General features: G+C 45.5%; 1 protein-coding gene across 1 annotated transcript in view; it reads left to right on the forward strand.

Moving 5' to 3' along the window:
* LOC146172820 (ras-related and estrogen-regulated growth inhibitor-like) overlaps positions 1-22715 on the forward strand; it is a 51240-nt gene extending 28525 nt beyond the window's left edge. The window contains exons 4-5 of the mRNA XM_084583559.1: positions 14956-15234; positions 17827-22715. Of these exons, the coding sequence (XP_084439685.1) occupies positions 14956-15234; positions 17827-18051 (504 nt within the window). The 3' untranslated portion in view covers positions 18052-22715. The remainder of the gene's footprint in view (positions 1-14955; positions 15235-17826) is intronic.
* The last annotated feature ends 1629 nt before the right edge of the window (positions 22716-24344 follow it).

Below are 24344 nucleotides of genomic sequence, written 5' to 3' on the forward strand. Positions count from 1 at the left end.
TTACGAGATGGGTGTAGGAAAACAGAAGAGGGTATAAGAATGTTATAATTAAGTGCGCGTATACCGCACATGCTAAAATATAATCTCTAGATTTGGCAGCAAAGAATGGCATTATACTAAAGGGTTTGCTGTATGTTGTAACGCCTAAGACTCCATTTTTATGATAGGAAAATTTGATTTAAGTGAATGATACATTCATGTTTCCAAGACTCAACACAGTAAGTAATTTTACAGCAGAAGAGACAATAATAAAAAGTTCTCAGGGTTTGATATGAAATAACATTCTGAGTTTTACAGGACCGCGCAAGCAAATCTTCGCTTGCAGACTGAATGAGTTATGTTACGCTTTAACAGCAGTTTTTCGAATGCCGTATTAAGAGCAGAAAATACTGATATTGGACGGTAATTCTTAAGGTCGTTTTTATCACAAGACTTAAATATATGGTTCACCTGAGCTATTTTAATATATCAGGAGATGTTGCTTAAAAAGAGGCATTAAATATTTTAGTCGTGCACTGCATTCTTCAGTGTGTTGTTTTAGGATAAAAACGGGAATTCTGTCCATCTCTGATTAAGGCACCTGCCAGTTTGACCGATATGTACACACGACCGCACTTAGCAGAATTACATAGATCACACATTTGGCGCATTCAGTGAAGGGATCGATGTCATTAACATGGCACTGGTCTTTCTTTGACTTTATAGACAGGGTACATACACTAGCAAGCTTACAAGTGGTTAAAAAACAACATTCGCATCATTGCGCTTCGCAACCTTCTTTGTTGTGGGACAACTTATGAATGTACGCGATTACAGCCAAAGGTCGCCTACTAGATTGCTTTTGCCGACTTTCCCTTTATCTTTTGTAGAGGGATCTCAGAGACGCTGCGTACAAGTTCTGCAGGGTAACCTGCACTAATAATAGGTCTTATGTTGCTGAAATGTTGATTGAATTCTTCCGCTAGGGTTTCTGTGGTTCTAATGAATGGTGGCGTATCTGGCAACATGCAATTGTAGTTGCGGCGTTCCATTACAGAATGAACTATTTGCCACATTTTTTGAAGCATGTTGATTCCTATCAACATGCGTAATAGTGTTTTTTGCTTGCACGCAGTAAGGCGACAGTTTTATTTCTGTATACTTTCTACTGGATCGGACAGTAGTCATTATCTTTGGATTTATTGTTCTTTCTAAATAATTGTGAATAAATTTGAATTTTTACCAAAATCTTAGTTGTCACTCAAGGCCACACTGTACGGGAATAGTAAGTTTTTACATCAACAATTGTTTCGGTGAGACAAGATGTAATAACAGTACCCAAGGGGTCAACCTCGGTCACTCGAATTGAATATTTCAATTCATTAAAATGCCCACATGATTGTATACTGTTTAAATACAGTGTGCTATTTGGACTTAGGGTGTCAACGTTCATATCAGCATATATTATTGCATGAATATTTTGGGAGGCAATGAGGTCTAAGGTAGCTTCTTGCAGTCGCTGTCTCGTTATTCTCTTTCCTTTGCAGGACCGATGGACGGCGGTAGCGTTTTATTATCAAGAAAATGAGAGGGACTGCTTTGCGTTGCTACTAAGATGAGAAAATTGACTTCATTTTAACAGCTCTTGACAACAGTGAAGTGAATGCGAATGCATCCATTAACAATTCTGTCAATCGAAGTCCTCCTCTTTGCGCAGCTTCAGTGCGAGATTGTGATATTTTTTCAGGATAGGTTTTTATCGACCGAGCCAGCTGCGTAAAGTTCATTAGTTGTCTATGCTGTCGCTTCTCAAATATTTTTGCCCCGCGAAGAGGACTGTGATATGTTGCTGGTTTATCGCTTTGACTAAAAGAGCGAAGCGAACAAAGTTAGCTAGTAACAGACGCCCAAAGTTCCCTCGAGAGGAAGCAGCTAAAAGAATCAGCAAAGCAGCGCCTTCGGTGATATCTCATCGTACAAGATTCCGCATGTGTACGGTACTTCGATTTGGCCGTCTGCAAGTTCGGGCTCACTGGCGCCACTCGTGGAAGAAGTTGTCAATTTTCTGGCATTGACATCACACTTCGCTTTTCATCAAAGCCTGTAAAAACTAAAACGCTTAATTTTCTAAATAAATGTTTGTTATTATTATATGTTATTTTTTAATGTATTTGAAAAAAGAGAAAGGGATGGAGTGAGAATGCATTGCATGTACCCTTTTTGCCTTCGAGTGTGGACACAGAGATGATCACCGAAAAAGGTGGCACCCCCTGGATGTGTCCAAAACTGGCGTTACAAGCAGAGTGTGTAGACAGATAGTGGGTAAATCATAATATTGCGATTTTCAACATTGCATTCGACTAATCAGTACAGCGCTGGTGCGTTTTATTGCTTAGTCTGCTAGTTTTCAAACGAGGGAGAGGTACGCGCATGATGCGTGTGGCTTTTTCCCAAGAATTCATTGTCTGCTGCTCTCGCGTTTCGCGTGCTATTTACGTTCACTGACTACCATCATGCCAAGTCGGTGAGTACTTTGGCGACCGCAGAACTCGAGCATTCTGCATTGCGCGGCAGCTGCCTAAATCTCTCAAACGCCTAATGGGGCTCAAGTAACGTCAATTTATAAACAAAAGAATTGTTTACAACCCACAGGTCTGCGAAAAAACAAGAACGCGCTATAGAAACCGCATTTATACATCGGCTACGATTTCGCCGATTTTCTCTTGGCAGAAAGTTTTTTTTTTGGAAGCATCTATTATAATCGCAGAAAGAGACCTTCTCTCGATCATAGTGCGCTGTCATAAGCTGACTTCAAAATGAATTAATGACTATGTTGTGGACGCTGACTTTCTATTTTTTCGCATCGGGCATAAGCATGAAAAATCTCCGAAGGATGCAGACGAATAGCTTTGCCAAAAACAGGTCCCGCCGAGGTGGCGCAGTGGTTACTGCTCTTGGCTACTGTTCCCAAGGATGAAAGATTGAATCCCGGCCTCGGCGGTTGCTTTTTAGTGAAGGCGAAAAGCAAGGCGCCTGTGTGCTGTGCGATGTCAGTGTACGGTAAAGAACCCCAGGTGGTCGAAATTTCCGGAATACACTACAGCGTCACTCATAGCCTGAGTCGCTTTGGGACGTTAATCCCCACAAACCATACGAAACCTTTGCCAAAAATAAACATTGGACAGCAAAAGCAAAACAAAATTGATTCCAGGTGTTCTTACCTTGAAAAGCGCTAATAGAAATGGCCAACACAGGCTTTTTATGTAATCCTCAGTTCAGCCGCATGTTCAGCTTTGAAATCAAGCAAAGCGGATTTGGCGACGCATTTTTGGTTCTTATACCGTGCTTATAACCCTTGGTGTTCGGTTTTTGTTTTTAAAAGGCCGAATGAAATGTTCATGCCAGAGAAAAAAACGCTGTCCTTAGCCGTGAGTCAGGAGCTGCTCCTCATCCACTCTAAGCTTCGCCCTCTCGCTCTCTTGTCGTCGTCAGCCAACCAATATTTCCTTAAGAGGTGCCCTTTTCATACGGCACTTCTGAGAGGTGTTCTACAAAAAAGAAAAACTGATAGGTCTCGAAAAGAAAAAAATAACAAAAATCGTCTTGCGCTCTCAAATGGATAACGGGGATGGTGGGAGGGAGAGAGAAATTTATGGTAGTAATCCGAGACATGAGAGCAGTGAGTCGGCTTGGGACCTGCACAAAAGAGGTTTTCGGAGATTAAAGCTAGCTGTGACAGGTAGCTACTTCTGCTGAACGCGTTTTTACTCTTTTTTTTTTTTTGTGGCTACTGAAGAAACGGCCGACCCTTCCCTTGGTGCTTGCCTATAAAGCTTCTCCGTCTTGCCTTCTTCGACGGTTCAGGTTTTCCATTGAAGAAAAACAAAATGTCTTGTTTCAGGGGAACGGTCTCTCAAGAAGATTGAGTTTAGCGAAAAAAAAAATGCTTAGACGTCGTTTTTGTTGCAAACCCTTTAGCTATGCTTCAAATTCGTGCCTCTTGGACGCCATCTTTTTCTGGTAATTGAAGTGACATACTGTGCAATAACGTCACGTATACCGTCTAGCGTCCGGTGTTAGATTGAGCTGCCGCTAGTAGAGAATATTTAGGGGAATGCCCATGGCAGAGAAGATTTGTGATAAGGGAGTAATTACTCACTGATATCCACCCACGCGCAGCCATACAATTAAAGGAAAGCTATGCAGCTTTCTCCGAAACTTTGTAGTTAAAGGGAAATTCGTCTCGGTCGCGGGGTCGAACCTGGAACCACCGCCTTTCCGGGGCAGTAGAGCTACAGCAGAGCTAAACAGGATGATGAGCAGAATTAATGGTAGGGCGAGAACGAACTGATCAATAGCTCGAAATGGGAATGGTGTTGATCGAATATTTAGTGGACCTTAAAATAATGGACGTGGCCCTGCCCCCCATCGCTGTTACATTCAATAATGGCAAATGTTAGCAGAGTAATAAGTCTTCGTCCTGTTAAATTTAGATAATATGACCTATATAGCAGCGCCCTAATTTCAGGGTACGAATTAACTAAAGTATCACTGGTATACGCGCGATCCAAAATGATGGAAGCAATTGTCTAGCGACCGTTTGTTGACTAGTAGTAAATGCCCACACCAAAGAGGCCGTGGTAATCGTAAAGCTAGCAGCAATCATCTATGCTGTGCGTCTGCATAGTACTCAGAGTTCATTGACGAATATGAGAACAGAGAGATCTGAAGGCAGGAGCGGCAGTTGAAATACTTGTAGTTTATATCGAAAAATATCTTATAGCAACGAAGTAGTAGGTAGATCGGCGACAAGATAATCATTTACATATGTGGTTTGTAGAATCCGTTCCCATGAAATCCTGCTAAGCGGCCCAACGAAGGACAATGTAGAATAAAAAAATCCGAAACACTAGCAGTGCGCAAAGGGAGGCTCGCGGCACTGGAATGCCCGCGCCATGTTTCGAGACCGGAGGGCCTGGTACTTGCATATGTCCAGCGCGACTTCATCGCCGCACATCGTGTGGCAAAAGCGCATCAAGAAGAATTGCCAGGTTCTCCGGTCCTCTCTTTTCCACCAAGCTGCGTGTCCCCGCGAATTTGCCGCCGCCGCTGCCGAGAAGGCCACGTCTAATGCCCAGTTCACGAAAAAGAGGAACTGTCCTTCTATGGCAGACACGTTCTTGCCCAGGGCGATAGATGCTTCCTGCCTAGTGCATTCCATTTTCTCATAAACGGCGTCCACCAGATATAGCTGGCCCGTTTCCGCGTCACGCTTCGGGTGGTCACTTGTTCGGCCCTTGGCAACTGCGCATCCCTTATTTCGTTCTCTGTTGCTTCGCGCCTTTCTTTCTGTGGCCAGTCGTATCTCCCTAGGGGACCAGGAAGTGTCCTGAATCTGCTTGTTCAATACCGCCGCCTTGATCCATTGGGTCAATAGCCAAACGCCGACTGTGGGGAAGTTCACCTCGGGTCCAGAAGTGACGTACATCATGTCCGCTAACATGAAGCTGGCTGGTACAAAAACGACCAGGCGTCGTCCGACAACTCCAATGACTATTTCTCCTTCGAGGTGGCGTTCGACGGCCTTGTCTTCGTAGTCAGCGCCTACGCTATCCCGATTCGCCCGGAGGACATTCAAAATGAAGTGGTTGTCGTAGTGCGTCGGTGTGGAACCTGCTGAAGACCTTGGGGGTTTTGCCGTGGCGTTGCGTTCTCCGACTACAACAACGCTAACAACAGCCAAATCGCTATCTTTAAAACGAAGCTCTTTCGCCGTAGCACTGCGGCCAAAAGCCCGCTGGAGTGACGCCGCCATAGTGTGAAATAACGTGAGGGCTGCTGGTCCCACTAGCTTTCTGGTCACCCATTGCGGGAACAACGCCTTGAAGTGGTCGCCCGTTAATTTTACGCACGTTCTGGTGACACCGTGGGTGGCAAGGCTTGTCGAAGCTCCGTGCGGAAGAGTGTACACGTACCTGGTGACCTGAGCCAGAAGTACCATCGAAGAGTAAACGTAGGCTTCACGGAGGTTGGCGGCCGCTAATGTAGCCAAAGTTGACCGGATTTCGATTAAGCACCTCACAGCAACTACACTTTCGTCCGACTGCAGAAATGTTCCTGTCGGCAGAGCGTGGTTTAGGGCGCGTACAAAACTGGCACCGAACAACTTTCGGTCATCCAGTACCCCGACCGAAGCGTTCACGAAAGGCTCTAGCGTGTTCGCTTCTTGCACGGATCTGTGAACGGAACTGTCGATGTCGAGAAGGGGGTTAAGGCTCTCATTTCCGAGGTCCATCTCGCTGAGGGCTGCTGCAAGGTATAAACCAACGCGAGCGCTACCAAGCGAGGAACGTAGGCTCTGGCCAATGTCTACGTATATTCTCCCCGCTCTTGAGGACACGCTGATCACAGAATGAAGCCCGGTCTGCAAGCTTGTCCCAACCACGAAGTCCAGGAGGCTCTGCATGCCTGCAGACCAGTTGAAGGTCATCATATGACGCCGCAGGCCCAGCGCTGATATGACGTACTTAGTGGACTTGGTTCTGTCTTCCTTGGTTGCGAGGAACGAACGACAGCTGTTATAGAAGACTGCCATACTTCCTTCCTCGTGTCCATACAGGTGCAGGTTGCTCAGGAGGTAGAGAAATGAGTCGTGGATGTTGGCCGTCAAGTTGGTCAAGCTCTCCTTTCGGTAGGTACCTCGGTTTAGGTTCCACTTTCGCCATCGGCCGCAGACGAACTGGTCAAGGTTCAAGCATGGGTTGAAGGATACATCCATATCCAGTGCCAGCTGTTCCACAGCAAGCTGACAGCCTGTTTTCGCAATTTTGAGCCTTTGCTTGCAAGTCTTTCTTAGGTCGTCGGCGAGATGCAACAACTTTATCGGCTTAAACCTTGAGGCTCGCCTCATCATAACGGCGGCAATGAGTGTGGCTAGCAACACCATCGAGGAGGCGATGAATATGACTGATAAATGCCTCCCATAGCGGTTGCTGGCGTGCGTTTCCTTGAGGTTCACGAACCGTGGCAGCTTTGAGGTGCGAATTTTGTACGGAGCGGTTGCCAGTGGAATGTCCGAAACTTGCAGCAGGTCGGTATCGTCCCTGTCGTCGCAGAAGTAGACGTTCCTGTGCTCATTTTCTGCGCTGCAACCGCCAGTGGCTGCTGAGCTTCTCGGTGAACGAGGCTCTCGCTCTGGTTCGTCGCAAGCCCACTGGATCTGGGACATTGTAGTGAGGCGATCTAAGCGTTTGGGCACCGGCTCCTCGCGACTGGGTGAATCCTCCGATACTCTCTTCAAAAGAGCCAGGAAGGCGGTTGTCCTGGGCGTTGAACGACCGCTAGCGTCTCGGGTTAAGATCGATGTCCACGACTGTAACGGTGAACGCACAGACGATGCCGACGTCGATGGTGTGGCCAGGGTCAGGGCGCAACTCGCCGTTCCTGCTTCATCCAGAGTATGCATGCTTCGTGGAGTCGATGCCCTTCTCTTCAGCGAGATGGGCTTGTCGTCGGCTTCCAGTATTTCGCCGGGAGAAGCAGGAGTACGCGGAGCCTCCGGCTTGGGAACGTCTTTCTTTCTAAACCTCCTCCATCCTAGCGGCGTAATTCTACGTTTTGCTGCTCTGTTTGGCTTCTTTGACTCGTGACCATAAGAACTGTTAACAGGTGTTTCCGAGTGAACAGTGCCGTCATTTTCTCGAACATACCGTCGGCGGGAATGAAGCTCTCGCGTATCGAGTAGACAGTGCCGCTGTGCCTTTGCTTTCAGTGAAGGCACCCTCCTGTTCTTTTTCTTCCCATGTGGTGAAAAACTATTCACTTCTTGAGATTTCCCCGTGTAGTCCTCAGCATCTCTTGACGAGAAACGTGCTGACGTTGCTGTTACGTCTGATACGCTGAGCTCCTTGGGCGGAGAACTTGGGGCAGGGTTGTCGTTGAGGAGGACCTGATTTCGTTCATGATAATAATTATGCACTCCTGGTTGGGCTGGCGGACTGCCGCGATGCCGTTTGGTTGGCGTGTCTTCACGGCCTCTGATTAGGTACTGACGAGCCGCTGCGTAAGGACTGTGGGCGCACTCAGGTGGAGCCGGAGAAGCGATTCCGCTTTGTTGTGGGCTGTCAACATAATGTTCTTCGTCGCCGAGCATTCGACTTTCACCTTGGACGAGCCGAGCGCCAACTTCTGTGGGGTAGCGCTGACCTGGTGCGTCGTACGCCTTACTGGTGCCCGCTTGCGCCCACTGCGTTGACTGGGGCCCTTCGCGAGGTGAAGAGGGCAAAGACAGAGAAACCGATGGGCTGTTAGAAGGGCCCTTGAGCGCATTGCGCTTTGAACTGGAGCGCCGCATCTTGTGTAGCCTTATTAGCCTTGATTAGGCTCTTCTACAGTTGTCCTCAAACCTTAAACGACGTCGTGGCACAAGAACGAGCTTCTTCTTCTTCTTCTTCTCCCTCGTTGTAATGGCACATACCCACAGTGGGGGATTGGCCAGAATTCGTTGTAGGTGACATAATATTTTTGATAATGTCGATTTGACTGTATGATATAGATAACCTAATAAATAAGAGCTAGTGTTGCTGAAATAACTTGAAATTTTGAGGCGATGTAATAGAAAGCAATTAAAAAAGGAATAAATTTGTAAATTACTAAAAATAATAATAATAAGAAAAAATACAATTCACACAGATCAGCGCTAACACATAAATCTTCCAGTAGCAATATTATAATTATGAAGTAAGTCACACACCGGTTTTAGGGCATACCCTTTGACGGTTGCACCAAAGGAGAGGAGGACAGGAACTGTAAATGGCAATCCTAGGCGAGTAAGAGGTATTTCTAGATAATTTCTTCCCTGAGTAGCATACCTGTGGCAGGAGAGGATGTAATGTTCAATTGTTTCCACTTCATTACATGACGCACAAAGATTCGATGGCGTGAATCCAGAGCGACATAAATAAAGATTGAGGGAAGGAATTCTACAACGCATGAGCGTCATGGAAGAGGTCTAGTCTTCTTCGTTTTTAGGAGCTATCGTGCGAGCTCATCGGCAGCTAGCCACAACACTTGTAAATTCGCATCTTCTTTTTTATCCATAGTGTCCGATGGATATTATACCAGTCAATGCCCCGGTCTCCACTGACACGAACAAAATGCATTTATACGTTTAACTGATAGTGAATATGTCGTTTTTTGTTATAAATGTAGTCGCTGGGGTAACGGTCCCGTTGCGTAATGCAGCAACAACATTTTTAAAAGGTTAGCTGTGTCTTCAAAATAAATAACTTTTGCTTTCCTAGCGAGTTGGATGCTGCTCTCTGTGCGAAGGTTAGCACCCATGCTACTGAGAAATCTCATCAATTAAGGTAGCACGATTAAGCAAAAATGCAGGCATCAACCTGCCCTAACGACATACACTTGAATTCTCGCATATATGAAGCGCGCCAGAGGAGGCAAAGTTGTGGAAGGAAAAAAATTGCAGCTCCATGTTTTTAATGCGAACAAATAAAGACGCATTCCAGATTTTGCAGGGCCAGATGTTGCAGGGCCATTTTTCATTTTTGATGGACCCTTTCTGCATCCGCACATCGCATCATTTTCTTCCGCCATCAGAGAAGACGAGGAGGAAAATCAATACCACGCGTGTCTTCCGAGTTTCAGCAAAGCATAGGCTTGTTTTATCTTCTCTTCCTTCTTTCCCTGTTCTTTGACTACTTTGTTCTCTTCTTTAGCTATCCTGCCCTTCTACTAGTTTCATCTCTTGTTTCTTAATTTTTGTCAGCTTGGTTTGGCTTGGCCTGCCTTGGCTTGGCGTGGATCACCTTAGTCGCCATGCAATGGCAAGGCACGCCAAACTGGGTCAACGAACCACGCCTACAACGAGCTTCAGTTGCGCGATGACTCCTGGACCCGTATTCCGAGTTTGCGTCGTTATCGAAAGTGTCGCTATCTGCCCGACCTCGAGTCATCTGATTGGTGGAAACGCCGGAACATGATGTTGCCACCTCTTCCGGTTCCGTAGTGGTACCGCGGCTTTTCAACCAATTAAATCACTCGAGGTCACGTGAGATAGCGACACTTCGATAACGACGCAAACTCGGAATACGGGCCCAGATGAGCTCTCATTACAGACTGTCATCGTAATATCTCGTTAGCACTGTTTGGGCGACATCCTCAGGCAGTACAATAATATATATATATATATATATATATATATATATATATAAAGCAAGTTATGAGTAGTAGACAAAGGTATTTGACGTAAATGGCAGCCTACCCGTCAAAGCGGTCACAAACTGTGAGATAAAATACCATTCTACACACATTAGTTAAAATTCATTGTTTACTTTTTATACATTGCAGTTTTCATGCACATTTAGATTGAAAACATGTGGACAGTGGCTTTGAAAGGCTATTCTATTTTGTACAATTTTAATAACACCATGTGCTCTGAGATATGCACGTCTAAATTTTGAGCCCAACCCGGCTAATTAAGCATGCGAGACCTCGGCGCCCGCAGCAAGTATCCCCCTGCATGATGTGATGGAGATGTTAAATATAGAGCTCTGCGTGAAGACAACGAAGAGTTATAAGTAACGGTGGTGACGTTTCGTTTTTGGCCAGATAATTTTCCGTACAGTGATTTGTTGATTTAGAGAACTAAGAACCAAACGCGGGCAAAGACGAAAGCTTATCAGCGTCTGATTCCTCTCCACATTCCGGTCACGCGAAGCGCTATATGCAACAGCTTTACCAGGCAGGCGCTTAATGTCTAATGGAGGACCACCGTGCGCGTAATTAGCTAGATGATTTGAGATAAAGGTTTAGACTTTAATATCTGAGGGTGCCGGCGTGCCAATAACTGTAGAAATAGGAAGTCTTCGAATCACGCTGCCTACAAGTTTTTAACACGTACATACATGCATGGTAACTGCAATTAAAAATCATTTAGCGAATTTGAGTTAATTACAGATTAACTATGACGATTTTTCTCACAGTTTGTGTCTGCCTGCCTGCAATGCCCATTCCTTCACATATGTTTATTCACTTTTCTTCATGCGTTAAAAAATTCTGGAAAGTCTAAGTATGAACTCGTGTTAGTAGCCGGTGGCGGAGTTTAAGGACACAGTGTGTGGTAAGATGAGAATCAGCTGCCGAAAACTAGGGTTGACGTCTAGCGTGGTTGGCTCAACGCTGACTAAGATTCTGAAAGCTTTCTGATACGTACAAAATGTCCCAATACGAATCACCACGGCGACATCGGAGCCTTAGTTTGTAACGTGTGGCTGCTGATTACGGGAGTTAACCGTTTCATTGAATGTCTGGGAGGCCAGTTTTCATGCACTTTAAAAACATTCTGGGGAAGTTAAAGGGCCTCGTAGTTTCAGCAGCACCGCACCGACGGCAAACTCAGTCACGCGATGAGTGGGCTTCTCACTCCTGGCATAACTGTGCGGCCCACAGTGATGGCAATTTAGCAAGGCCGTCAGGTTGAATGGAGGCCAGGATTATGTTCCTTTTGTAGTATAAGGCACGAAGCCGACAAAAGAAAGACACTTCGGTAGGCAAAAACGACAAAAAAAGCACAGTCACCAATGCTCTTGTATTCTGGCTGCGTCGTGCCGCTCTTCGACGCCTCTTGCATCCACTGCGCCGCTGTGGGTGTCGTTGTCGTCGTAGGTGTCGTAGTCGACTCAACCGGTCTCCTGCCAGCAGTGGCAAATAGTGGCAAATAGTGGCAGAATGAGAGTCACCTGTCCCACCAAGTGGCAGAGTGAAAGAATGCTCTTCCCTCCTCACATTTAAGAGAAAGGAAGAGGGAGAGGTAGAGTATGGCAGCGAATGAATGTGAAAAGCAAATGGGGATGCCACGGGAAAAAAACAGTAGGGTGTCTACTGAAGAACGAAGAAGTTATTAAGGTTGTTGAAGAATACGCCACCTGAGGGTGGTGCTACGAGGATTCTGAGAGTGACTATACCATGAAACCACAAGGAATGACGGCAGCGAAGGAATACACAAGTGAAGGTTTGAAACGAAGCGCAGAGGACAGGGATGCGCTGCAGACTGAGGGCAGCAGCGGGAGAGGGAAAGGTGGAAGAGTAAGGCGGGAAGCGAAGGATTAGGGTAAGGCGGAGGGAGGAGAGAGTTGTTGCGGTCATTTTGCCCCGGGTGACGCGCAAAACTAAAACGACAGCACTAAGGCTGCCGCTGAGCAACGAATCCAGCGTTGCTTGTCGTCGTTATGAGCGAAAACGCATGCCTATGGAAATTGACATTTGGCAGGTGCCATGGATTGAGGCAAGAAAGGGGCACGGACCTTAGTTGACAGCTGCCCACTCGGATCGCTCTTTCGAGATGGCGGAATAATTTGGAAGCCGAACCTTGTACCCCTGCATCCTGGGTCAAACTCATTACCCCTAGGCCGTTCAGGCTCGCCCGTATGGCTTGAATACTGGGTAAGTCTATCACAATGTGGCAGCGTACGACTATGTAATAATCAGCAGTTGCGAGAAAGCGAACGCAGAAATTGAGGGATCAGTGATTAAAAGAATAACAAGTGCATGTGTACGATTGAGTAAGTGCCTCTCAAAAATGTTCCATGTGAAATACGTTTTAGGAGAAGAGAAACGCGCCCATATAGCACACGCGCCGCTCGAAGTGAAGTTGATAAGACACGGCGGCATGTGCCATGCGTGAGGCTTTTTTATAAGAATTAATTTTATGAATTCAAGTATAGTTCTGTGCTGTAAAGTATAGAGTAGCTTATAGAATGCTTATACGTATACACCTGTATATTTGAATTTTATTTTTATTTTGGCATGTCGCGAAAACAAGTTGCCCGAGGAGCTGCGTTCAAATTTTATATTACCGAGTATCGCAGTTTTCGGCCAGCTCTTAGTTTTGCACTGGATGGACAACACTAATTGGCGAAAGCCATCGAGTTCACATGTGTTTTGTATTTGAATTTGGGGCTATTTTAAACAGCAGGTGGCATTAGCCTTGTTTAAAGCGCCTCTTAAATCTCCCATTGATGCATAGTTCTGCCACCTGGAGTCCTCGGTTACAACTCGCATGATACTTCAGGAAATTCTAGCTGCTGTGGCCAATATCTGTTTCCTCTGCCTCACAAAATTGATTTTAAAGAAATCGGGCAGCTTGTCATTACGCCTCCGTCTGCATTAAAAAAAAAAAAAAAAAACAACGAGAGACGAGGCCGTGTAACAAAGCGTGGCGGTTTCTTGCCACCGTGGCAGGCAATGGTGTTTTATGTTTGAGACAATGAAATGCATGCAGGTGTTAACAATGAAGTACCGCAATTCCAATTTCTCGCCGCTGCCGCTCCTGACATTAAATGGCGGCGGCTGAAAAGTTGTGCTCGGTGATACGCTGCAAATTATTCTGTGACAATATTTTGATGACTCGAGTTACTTAAAGTGGTCCTGGATCCACACTGGGCATGAAGAGATGGATGCACAAACTCGGAATATAATTTTAAAGATATTTCATTAAAACATCTGGCTCAATGCCGCTTGCGGCTCGCCGTCACTGGGCTGCGTTGCTGCGTCGGCGTGGTGCTGCACGGGCTCCGAAGAAGGGCTGGGTGTTCGTCACGAACAAGTGGCGGAATGCCGAGGGCTGCCGCTACCCCTTACCAAACTGAAATGACCATGACATACTACGAAAAGGCAACCAAAACAGAATTCTCGACCTACGTCTCCAGGATCACGTCTATAACTGAGAGACTCTTAAGAAATTGGCGCGTGGCGTGATGCACACCATGATCCTCATCAGACGCTTGACGAGCTAGGCCTGAGGATTAAAAGAGAAGAATCCATTGTGGTTAGTACGAGCCTTAATTTTAGCAACTCCACGCCGTACCTTGGTCATAGCAAGGAGAAAAAATTGACAAGCGAGAGTGCCTAATTAGATATCAAACCAGCTTTAGGACTATCAACGTGTGACTCATGGAGTGACTCATGGTGTTCAGGATGCACCACACGTAGGGGAAACTAGCGGAAGCAGTGATCACCTCTCAGATTGAGAGGCTGCGATTGCCACGGACAGGCAGGGCAAAATTGCTCAAAATATGTATAAAAGTGGATGGATGTCCCGTTCCCAATATAGAACTAGAGGATTGGATTAGGAAGTGCCTAATTGTTACTCCCCCCCCCCCCCCCCCCATTGTATATGCAGCCGGAACATAACCAATACAGGGAAGAAAAGAAAGCACACGCAATTCAGCTTCGCTTTGGGGAAAAATCTGCGGGAGAGGTGGAGTATGTAGATGCTGCGGGTGCTGCGGAGGATACACGAGGCCGTTCTAGTAAATGGCTGCGGAAAAGCCATTAGGGCACTAGCTCTTCGAGGAAGACGGAAGAGACTGCTGTAGCGTTGGCCTGCGTCGGGATAGCGCAAAATATGCTATAAGCGACAATAAAACTGTGATTGAAAAATTTTAGCAAGGGACCTAACTTTCCGAAATTGGCGAAGGTCCTTTGCGAAGGGGAAATAGAGAGGAAAATGAATATCGACACCCGCGCATGCTGCTGTACTTGGAAACGAGGCAGTTGGCTCGAGGTCTATAGCCCCGGGCTGGTAGGGGGTTCTCGAACAGCGGCGAACTCATGACACAATTTTCGGATATTACAACGCATTATCGATTGCACAGAAGACAGGCGCTCCCGCCATGTCCCCTATTAAATAACAGGCAAGAATTTCAGCGCAGACGACTCCAAACTCATGCCTTCTCAAACACTGTCCTGAAATCATATTTTACCGGACGTTAGATGAGATACAGGCCGCTAGGAAATAAGACCTGACGGCCTGCGTGTGGGCGGCGTCCAGCTCATTTGGGCTTAGCACCGATGGTGGGGGAATTTCTCTTCGACAATAAAACTTTATTCTATATGCCATAAAACTCAACACAACAACAACAATTAAACTTTATTCACTCATTGACTCACTCTACGCAGAGCGAGGACGAGCTCCCGCGCGACGAGATCCTGCAGTGGGCCGACGGCTTCATGCTCGTCTACTCCATCGTGGACCGCGCCAGCTTCCGCTACCTGGGGCAACTGCGGCGCCACCTGAACAACACTTTGCCCACCCTGCAGAAGGCGTCGCTGTCCGCATCCGGCGGAGGAACCACCGCCGCAGGTGGCGCCCCCCAGCAGCAGGCGACGCAGGCCCCGTCCGGTCCAGCCCCCGTGTGCATAGTGGCCAACAAGGCCGACCTTATACACCTCAGGCAGGTGAGAGATCCTCAGAGTGACGGTGCATCACTTCGCTGTGGCCATTCATATATGCCGAAAGAATGCCGGGAGATGTTGACTTCGTGCACAATGTGGGCAGTAATCAAACGAAAACGCCCGTTCAGGTACGGTAATCCATATCCTCAGAGAAACCGTCGTGGTAGCTTACTGGTCATGGTGTACGTCTTCTGAGCCAAACTACGCGAGGTCGAATTACAGCGGTACCCCAAGGAGAAATTCAACAATGCCGGTGGGCTGCGTGATGTCAGTAGACATTTAAAAACACCTCGGGTAGACGAAGTTAATTTGGGGTGTTCCACTACGACATATTTCATAAACGGTGCTCATCTGCGGGAGGTCTTAACCCCTTGTGTACTGTGCCGTACAATGCCATACCCTACCATATGATACCATACTATACAATGCCATCTCCTGCTATATCATGCCATATACCGTACCATACCATACCATACCATACCGTACCATACCATACCATACCATACCATACCATACCATACCATACCATACCATACCATACCATACCATACCATACCATACCATGCCATATACCGTACCATACCATACCATACCATACCGTACCATACCATACCATACCATACCATACCATACCATACCATACCATACCATACCATACCATACCATACCATACAATGCTATGCCACATACCATACAAAGTTATGCCATATACCATACCACAGCACACCATACCATACCATACCATACCATACCATACCATACCATACCATACCATACCATACCATACCATACCACATAATGCCATACGGCTGCTGCCCTGAGCTATCTGCCACCTCTGAACCTCTCGAATCGTTCGAAGAGAGGTGGCACATTACTGAAAGTATCCCTCCAGCACCTCAGCCTACTCGGAAAGACAGCCTTCATATAAAGTCGTAACAGGCACATATATATTGCGCCGAAAGCGCCATGTGCTCACCAGATCAGAGAACGAGTGGTCTCTTCGACTTTGGAGGTGTTTTTGGACTGCTTAGTGAGAGGCTATGATATTCTCAACGTTTTTTGAAGGCGGCGGGAGCCCACCCCTCGTTGCTTGCGTTAATTTGTCCTTAAAGTTTCTGCCAATTGACGGCCTTAAATTTTCTGCCAAAATTTTGGTAATTAGGGACAAGTGCTTAGTGGTAGCCTGGACAGCCTCCGATCACACTGTTAGCTCCAACTTGATGGCCCATCTGCCTAGAGAAGCCGTTTGGTCGCGCTTTAAGACGTAACAGCAGTTCGTTATGGCGGTTAAACCACGATTAATTTTTGAAGACATTCAAGGTTATCTCCCTCAAATCAATAAGAAATGATCAGTGCATTGTCAGTGACAGAGGAGTTGTATGCGGTACATCTACATAATATTTTTTCAAAATAGTGTAATGATTGTTCAAACTTTCGCGGTATTACTTTTGTTACGCCTTGCTGAGCTCACCAGCAAAGTTAAGCTAGATAATAACCTGGACTAAAGATTAAAATTTACCTGAGCACTAAAACGGCACTTGTGGCTCTGTACGACTGCAGTATATTTTTGAGAGTGCATATCATACTGCCTGCATGGTTTGATGCAGGAACCAGTAGAAAACGATGCAAGACCGCTAGGAAGGCCCACAAAGAGATGGACCGAAAACTCTGCTTGTGTAAATACTAGCTTCAGTTGGCCGGCTAGGAGTCCTCAAAATTTATAGCTCACGCCAAGGACCGAGCCCGGGCCGCTTGTTACTACTGATTTTGTTCGCTACTAGGGCCAGCTGATTCTAAAACAGGCTTCTCGCAGCCTGAAGCTGTCAGCAGTGTTTGAGGACTGAGATGAAGGATGGCTTATGGCTTCCGCGATGCCTGTTGTTAGCACAGGGTTTTCCGCACATGCGCTGTGGCTCTCCACCTCTCGCCCGTCCTGTGGGGACTTGTCTCTGTGACTGAATGTGAGTTGTCCGTGCGGCCGCGAGCGCGCTTTTGTACGCGTAGCACGGTGTCTCTAATGTGTCGAATAAGGAAATTAGGCACTTGATGAGACCCATTAGACTCTCAAACACGCTATTCTACACACTGGCAGTGCGCGCCCAGTCGTACAAAGCGGCTACGATCAGATCATTAATTGGCAGCCGACTGAACGACTGACTTTAGCTAGACAGGGTCAAAGGTCTTCGAAAAGATTAGGGATATTACACCTTTGCAAAGTCATGCAGCATTTCGACGGGTTGGGTAACGGTAGACAGGCCTTTCCTGAATTCGTGAAGATAATAACGGAGCTTATTGTTAAACTCAATAATGCGTGCGAGTTTTTTAAGCAGTCACAGGACCGGGATCACTAGAGGTGGCTACATCCACTGCAGGGTATAACACCTGTAGTGTATATAACCACGTTAGTGAGAGTGATGAATACGTTTCTATACTTTACATCAAGTGAATATAACAAGCCTGTAACTAGCCACACGTATCCCCCAACGTGTCAGGCTTGCTAGCCGGCATTATTTTTGACAGCAGTACCATTCGGCGTGTCGATGTTCTACAGTATGTGCAGTGCATTGTCTTCTCCTCTGCCTCACTTGCGCCTAGGTCAGCACGGAGGAAGGCGAGATCCTGGCTAAGGACGCGGACGACGGCTTTGTCGAGCTGACAGCATCCGAGCAGGTTCACCAGGTGGCGCAGGCGTTCGCCGACCTTTGCCGCGACGTTTACGCGCACAGACGGCGATCCAAGCAGTCGCTGCTTGACCGGGTTTTCTTCGCCGGAACCAAGGGCATCGCGGCCAAGGCCAACGACCCAGGGGGGCGCAAGTGAAAAATACAGCCTTCCCCGGGCCGACAATGAACAATAGGTCACATGTTTTTACTTAAAGCGAGCGTAACTGGCCTATCCTCAGGCCTTGCTCACGTATTGGTACACGTGCAAAAATTTGCATCGGCGTTGGTTCAATGGGCTGTCCGCAGAAAATACAAGCCGTACGTAGTTATGGGAGGTTCACAGAATGCAACCTACCTTGCGGGCACAAAAGTTCTGTTTACCAATACATTTTCTTCACGTAACAACTGAAGATGCTTGCTTTTTGCATTATGGACACTATCGGGAGAAAGCCTACAGTAAACCTTAGGAGAGCCGTACAAAATGCCCACGACCAATGACTGTTCGCATAGTGTTCAATCTTGAATTGATATCGATATGTTGTTCACAAAGAGTGTGCTCAACTACATAAGAAATAAGTCTACCATGATCGTAATGTTTGTAGAGGATAAGAAAGTTCGAGGGGAACTTCTAAACATCCCTATAAAGACTCCTTATTAAAAAAAAAAACAACCTTCGGCTGTTCACATTGTTGAAATTCTACTTGTGCGGATGAAAGTCAGCCGGTATGGAAGAATGCAGCAAAGTCATTTCGATATCGAAACAAGGATTTCCGAAACACGAAACTCACCTAGACGGATGAACGTCACTTTCCTGCGGCGATACTTTTACGAGGACGTCGCTCTTTACTGGCCGCACGATTCCAAATTCGTGCAGTGATTTTGAAAACAACAAGTGAATGAGGTTATTATGGTTGCTCTTGAAACAGAACGTTCTTAGCGAGTATGCAAGAAATGGTAATTTTTATTATTACACAAAAATTTGTAGAGGAAGGAAGCTCAGAGCGCAAGAAAGGCACGGACAAAAAGACATGAACACAATGGTATGTCTGTATTTTCTCGTGCTAATACTTTCATCGCGGTAAGCTTTTTTCTTGAAATATGTGCAACCAACTTTCTCGAGCTTCATTATTGCGAGATACATGCACTAAGTATAGTGCGCAACTGTAGGCATATTTCGTTTCCGAAGCGGAACAATGTGACAGCGAGAACTTCTCGGGATCACATTCCCCTACGTTCGGTGCAGTGCTCAGAGTGGTTCTCCTATGTAAGCAAGCAAGTCATTATGCGGGTCTCTTTTATACCAGTTGAAATATGCTTTAAACATGTTATTGTTTAATTGATTGTGTTAATATGTGATCTTGCCCTTAGTTCTTGTGAGCCTGGGCATGTGCAAACCGAACATTACAATTGTTCTCGCTACACTAAGTGTTGCAGGAAACCGGCAGTGCTGGTCTTGGATATATGAGATAGGCGACAGAAGCCACTTGCTTTGGTGATGAGCTGCACGGGAGAAATTCTTTATATAAAAAACTCCACAACTAAGCAATGCACTGTCAACTATGCAACCTCTCAACGTCTTCATGCTTTCGCCACTTTTATGTGGTGCTTTCGGCCAGGTATGTAACGAAGCCACGCGATGGTCATATGGATCGCCATCTATGCTGGACGGCGTTGTTTCTGGCGTGTATGGACGACGTGTATGGCGTTGTTTCTGGCAATACATCTTTTTGTTCACCTGGGCTGTACTTGACAGCTTACTTATGTCAGTAGTCGCCACAGATGTCATTAGAGACGGCAAATATCCTTGAAATTGTGTGTTTAGAACATCGAATTACAAGCAGTTTTGTCTGAAAGCAATTGCACTTATCGGTCATACATTCATAAATCCGGTGATACGTTCTCAGTGTTATAAGCTTCATCACAACATAATGCACTTGTTTTTCATTTGACTTGACCTGAACAGCAAAACATTGGGCAATAAGCATTACGTAATATCCTGTGCCTGAATGCCTGCGCACCCAAGTTTTCGCAAACTCCTATCATTCACTTCGACATATGCTACGTGCAGCTATTCATAGTGTTAAACGCAGAACTGCGTTCAATGGAAATATGCCAATGTTTGAAGAGATCAAGATATTGAGCTGCAAGCAAATTTAGATTGCCCTAGCCTCTGAAAGAAAAATGTATAGTTCGACGTCATGGTACACACGTCACAAAAGTGGACTCTGGTCGGGGTACTTTGATATAATTATATTTGCTCCAGTATTCTTAAACTATGTACGAACGATGACTTTCTAGGGCATTCGAGAGCTTGGTGCAGGAATGGTGTCACTAGATGTGCATTTTGGTGTGCCTAACCAAACAGGAACATTAGGACTGCTAAACGGCGATAACTCGTACATGCTAGCTTTCATGTTGACTGTCATGTAACTCTGTTTTAAATCTAAGTAGTCTGCGTCCGGAGTAGATTTGTAGAGATTGCACACACTTCAGCACATCGGTGGTGACTCGTGCTCAACATGTATACCATCCACCCACTTTACATCACTAAACAATCTTCAGATTGTACCTGACGTTCTAATGCAGCAAATCAGTGTGATGTAAAGCGTGCCGAGGTGTAGAGAGGGCACTCTGTGACTTTTTTGAGGCAGTGGGTTGACACTGCACTTGTGGAAACTCTAAATGTTAATCGCTCACAAGACATGCATGCAATTTACCGTAGTAGAGCGTGAGATGCCTGAGCTCACCGGTTTGCGTCGAGTGCGATTCGCGATTTAAGTCGCGTGTTGGGAAGACGACGGTGCCATACGCTGCCGCGTACAGTCAGCGGGCTTTCTCCGAGTTGTTAGAAGCCTGCGTTGTGCGCGGGAGACGGATATATGCATTACTAGCCATATTCTTTTTCCCTCTCAGTGTGTGTGTAATGAGAGCACGATGTGCGCTGTAAAATGCATTATTCATGCCGTTTCTGCCAATCCTGTTCTGCTCACGACATGTATGGCTGTACGCTGCAAGTGCTTAGTTTACACAAGTGCCATAGATATGGTGAAGCAATGGTCGAAATTGATTTTCTTTCAAGTCTTATTATCTAGGCAATTAGTTGGTCTCAAAGTTCTCTTTCTTTTACACATGCGAAACCGAATGCAACTTTGTGTATCTTTTGTTGTTCGAAGAAAAAAAAATCGTTTCTTTTTGTTAACAGGTGTCCATATACACGCTTTTACTTCAAAACATTAAGCGAATAACTAGGTGATATTGGGCGCTTTCTCGCCCGTGATTTGTGCACAATAGTCGCCAATAAACTATTGCAGCGGACCGCCATATAACAAACTGCCAAAACAAACAAAAAATGTGAAACTGACTATATTGTAGGTCGTGTACGGTGCGATACTCTGCGACACCTGCAAGAATATGACTGGCATTTGTTAATGCACTTTTAACATTCTATCGCTCTTTCCTTGATTGTGTTTATACGCGATAAGGTATGCGCCCACGCATTGCTCATGGACAATGCTATATGTTAGTATGCATCCTGTGAGCAAATAATGGATGCTCAAGTCGTTATGAGGAGCCTTCTTCTAATATTGAGCTTTCATAAGGTGTAAACTGGAGCCCTCATTAAGAAAGTTTCCGCGAGCGTACACGAGGCTTTTTTTGAAAATTATGTTGCTATGGTATTTAGAAGAGAGCGTGTATCGTTTTAGCCCCAAATCTGTGGCGTGTGGTAACTATGCTGTCTTGAAATAAAGTGCCATGTGTACATGAAGCCTAAAAAAATGATGACAAAACGCAATATTGTGTGCCCTAGTTGCACAGTCATTGGGTGACAGATACCACGTGACTGTGCTCAGGTGAAAAGACGTCGTGCTCTGCTATATGCCCACATCGGTGGTGTGACGCTCAACTTCTGAGCGCGAGGTGCAGGGTTCGAGTGACTGCAACTGTAGCCGCCTTCGGTGGAAACGAGATATTTCCTACTGACTGGCTAAACGCGCGTAAATGGCTGCACAATTCTGGATTCTTTCTCTGCGGCACCGCATAAAGTAGCCAGAGTAGCTTTCAGACAAGACCTATATTTCCTGCCTCATGTTCGGCCTTGAGCAATGCGTAAGCGGATATTATCTGCACTTGCGTGTGTGTATACGTGTACATAAATATATGTATGTATCTTTTTTCCACCTCTCATGCGATGGAATTGAACAGCTTGGTGTTTAGTTTGCGTTGAGTACGTTGTTCTCTAGTCACGCTTGTCTAAGCTACAGTATAGACTATAATATATATGCACTGTTTTACTTGTACAGAACACAGTTTTGGTGTTTGCTTGATGTACGTGATGCGGTGATATGTTGCTTTATTTTTATGTGTGTGTGTGATCGGGCCGGACAAAACCTTGCTAAGTGTGTATTTATGCCGGCAGCACATTACGCCAATGAACGGCAGCCTTGGCAATACTACAAACAAAGGTCACCATCGTACGCTGCTTTCTGACTTCCTCTTGTGCAAATGCACTGCAATGCAGTTTAAATGACTGTGACATATTTTAAATATGATTTGTAAAGTTTCTCGCTTTTACTAATGCAGCTTAAAGGTGTGTTCTTGGAAGATCTGCTGTCGGCAACACTATAATTCTTATTTCCTGTTCAACCTTTTGGTGGTTGTCTCTTGCTTTGAGAAGTTTCACTAGTCGTGCTGCGTTACATGATCCTTGAAATATTCGATTCAGTGCCTCCTTCGCAAACGTAATGTTCTCTACTTTATTTGGATTAAGTTATTGAAAAAAATGCAGTGTGATCTTTTGAGATTTTGGAATTTGTAAAGGTTTTCTATATATATGTTATTTATTACGCATTGAATCCATGGAAATCCATGCATCCATGCAGGAAATCCATTGAATCCATGCAGTTCATCCCCATAGGGGGATGAACTGCAAATAATGATTGATGACCTAGACAGAAAAAGTAGAAAGGTAGGCTTGAAAATCAATATGCAGAAGACTAAGGTATTGTTCAACAGCCTCGGGAAGGAACAGCAGTTTACATTAGGTAGCGAAATATTGGAAGTAGTAGGCGAATATGTCTACTTAGGACAGGTAGTAACCGCAGATCCGGACCATGAAAAGGAAATAACAAGAAGAATAAGATTGGGATGGAGCTCATTTGGCAAGCACTCGCAGATTATGACTAGCAGCTTACCGGTATCGCTCAAGAGGAAAGTATACAACAGTTGCATCTTGCCTGTACTCACCTATGGGGCTGAAACGTGGAGGCTAACCAAGAGAGTCCTACTTAAGTTGAGGTCAACCCAGAGGGCTATGGAACGAAAAATGGTAGGGGTAACATTAAGAGATAGAAAGCGTGCAGAGTGGGTCAGAGAAATAACTCAAGTTACCGACATTCTAGTGGAAATTAAGAAGAAGAAATGGACATGGGCAGGACATGTAGTGCGAAGAGAGGATAACCGATGGTCGCTGAGGGTAACAAACTGGATTCCAAGGGAAGGAAAGCGTAGCAGGGGGCGGCAGAAAGTTAGGTGGGCGGATGAGATTAAGTTCGTAGGGGTCAAGTGGATGCAGCTAGCACAGAACCGGGTTAAGTGGAGAAATATGGGAGAGGCCTTCGCCCTGCAGTGGGTATAATCAGGCTGATGATGATGATGATGATGATGAATCCATGGAAAATACATGCCAGTGGTTTTGGATGAATAGAGTACTTAACGTCGGGCGTATGTTCGCACTTTGCACAACATGGATTGGAGCATTAAAAACAAATTATTTAGCACAGAGTACCAATCCGCTCAATGCAATTTTGTTTTGTACGCATGTTTAGTGTTGTACATTGCATTACTAAAGCTACTTATATTACTTATATCCTGATAACTCTATTTTGCTAAATAATGCTAGAAAATGTTTTTATAGCGGACGTGCAATCAGTGCGTCGTTTAAATGAGCCTTGATTTACTGGGAACGGTAATATTTGCTGAAATTTGGAAAACAAAACAAATTATGTGCATTTAAACTTGCAGCACGTTTATCCATTAATTTTTTAAAGGCTTGATTTCACAAATTTAGATTTGGAAAATATTTGTAGACATAACATTATTAAGAGAAAAACAAAATTTTAGCAAAAGAGGCTCTACAATTATCTGCCTAAAGACTCCCTTCTTAGTCTGCAATGATGACCGAGCTCTAGCTAAGTAGTGGAAACATCTCTAAATATTAAGTTTTATTGAAGAAGTCGAAATAGCTAGTTACTAAGTAATTAACCGAATTGGTGTTTGCACTTATTACATGGTTCACACCCGGTTCAAAGGAAATATTGGGCATGCTGTATTGAGATTGACGTGCTTGCAAGTTATGAAATGAACCATTACTACGTAATCTGAGGGAAGCAGCAGCAAGTTTTTGCAACTTGTATTGGCGGTGAAAATTTTCCTTATACGACGCATACGGAA

The sequence above is a fragment of the Amblyomma maculatum genome, chromosome 11 (genome assembly GCF_055883805.1).
Source record: "Amblyomma maculatum isolate TAMU_Amacu chromosome 11, ASM5588380v1, whole genome shotgun sequence".
In the NCBI taxonomy this organism is placed as follows: Eukaryota; Metazoa; Arthropoda; class Arachnida; order Ixodida; family Ixodidae; genus Amblyomma; species Amblyomma maculatum.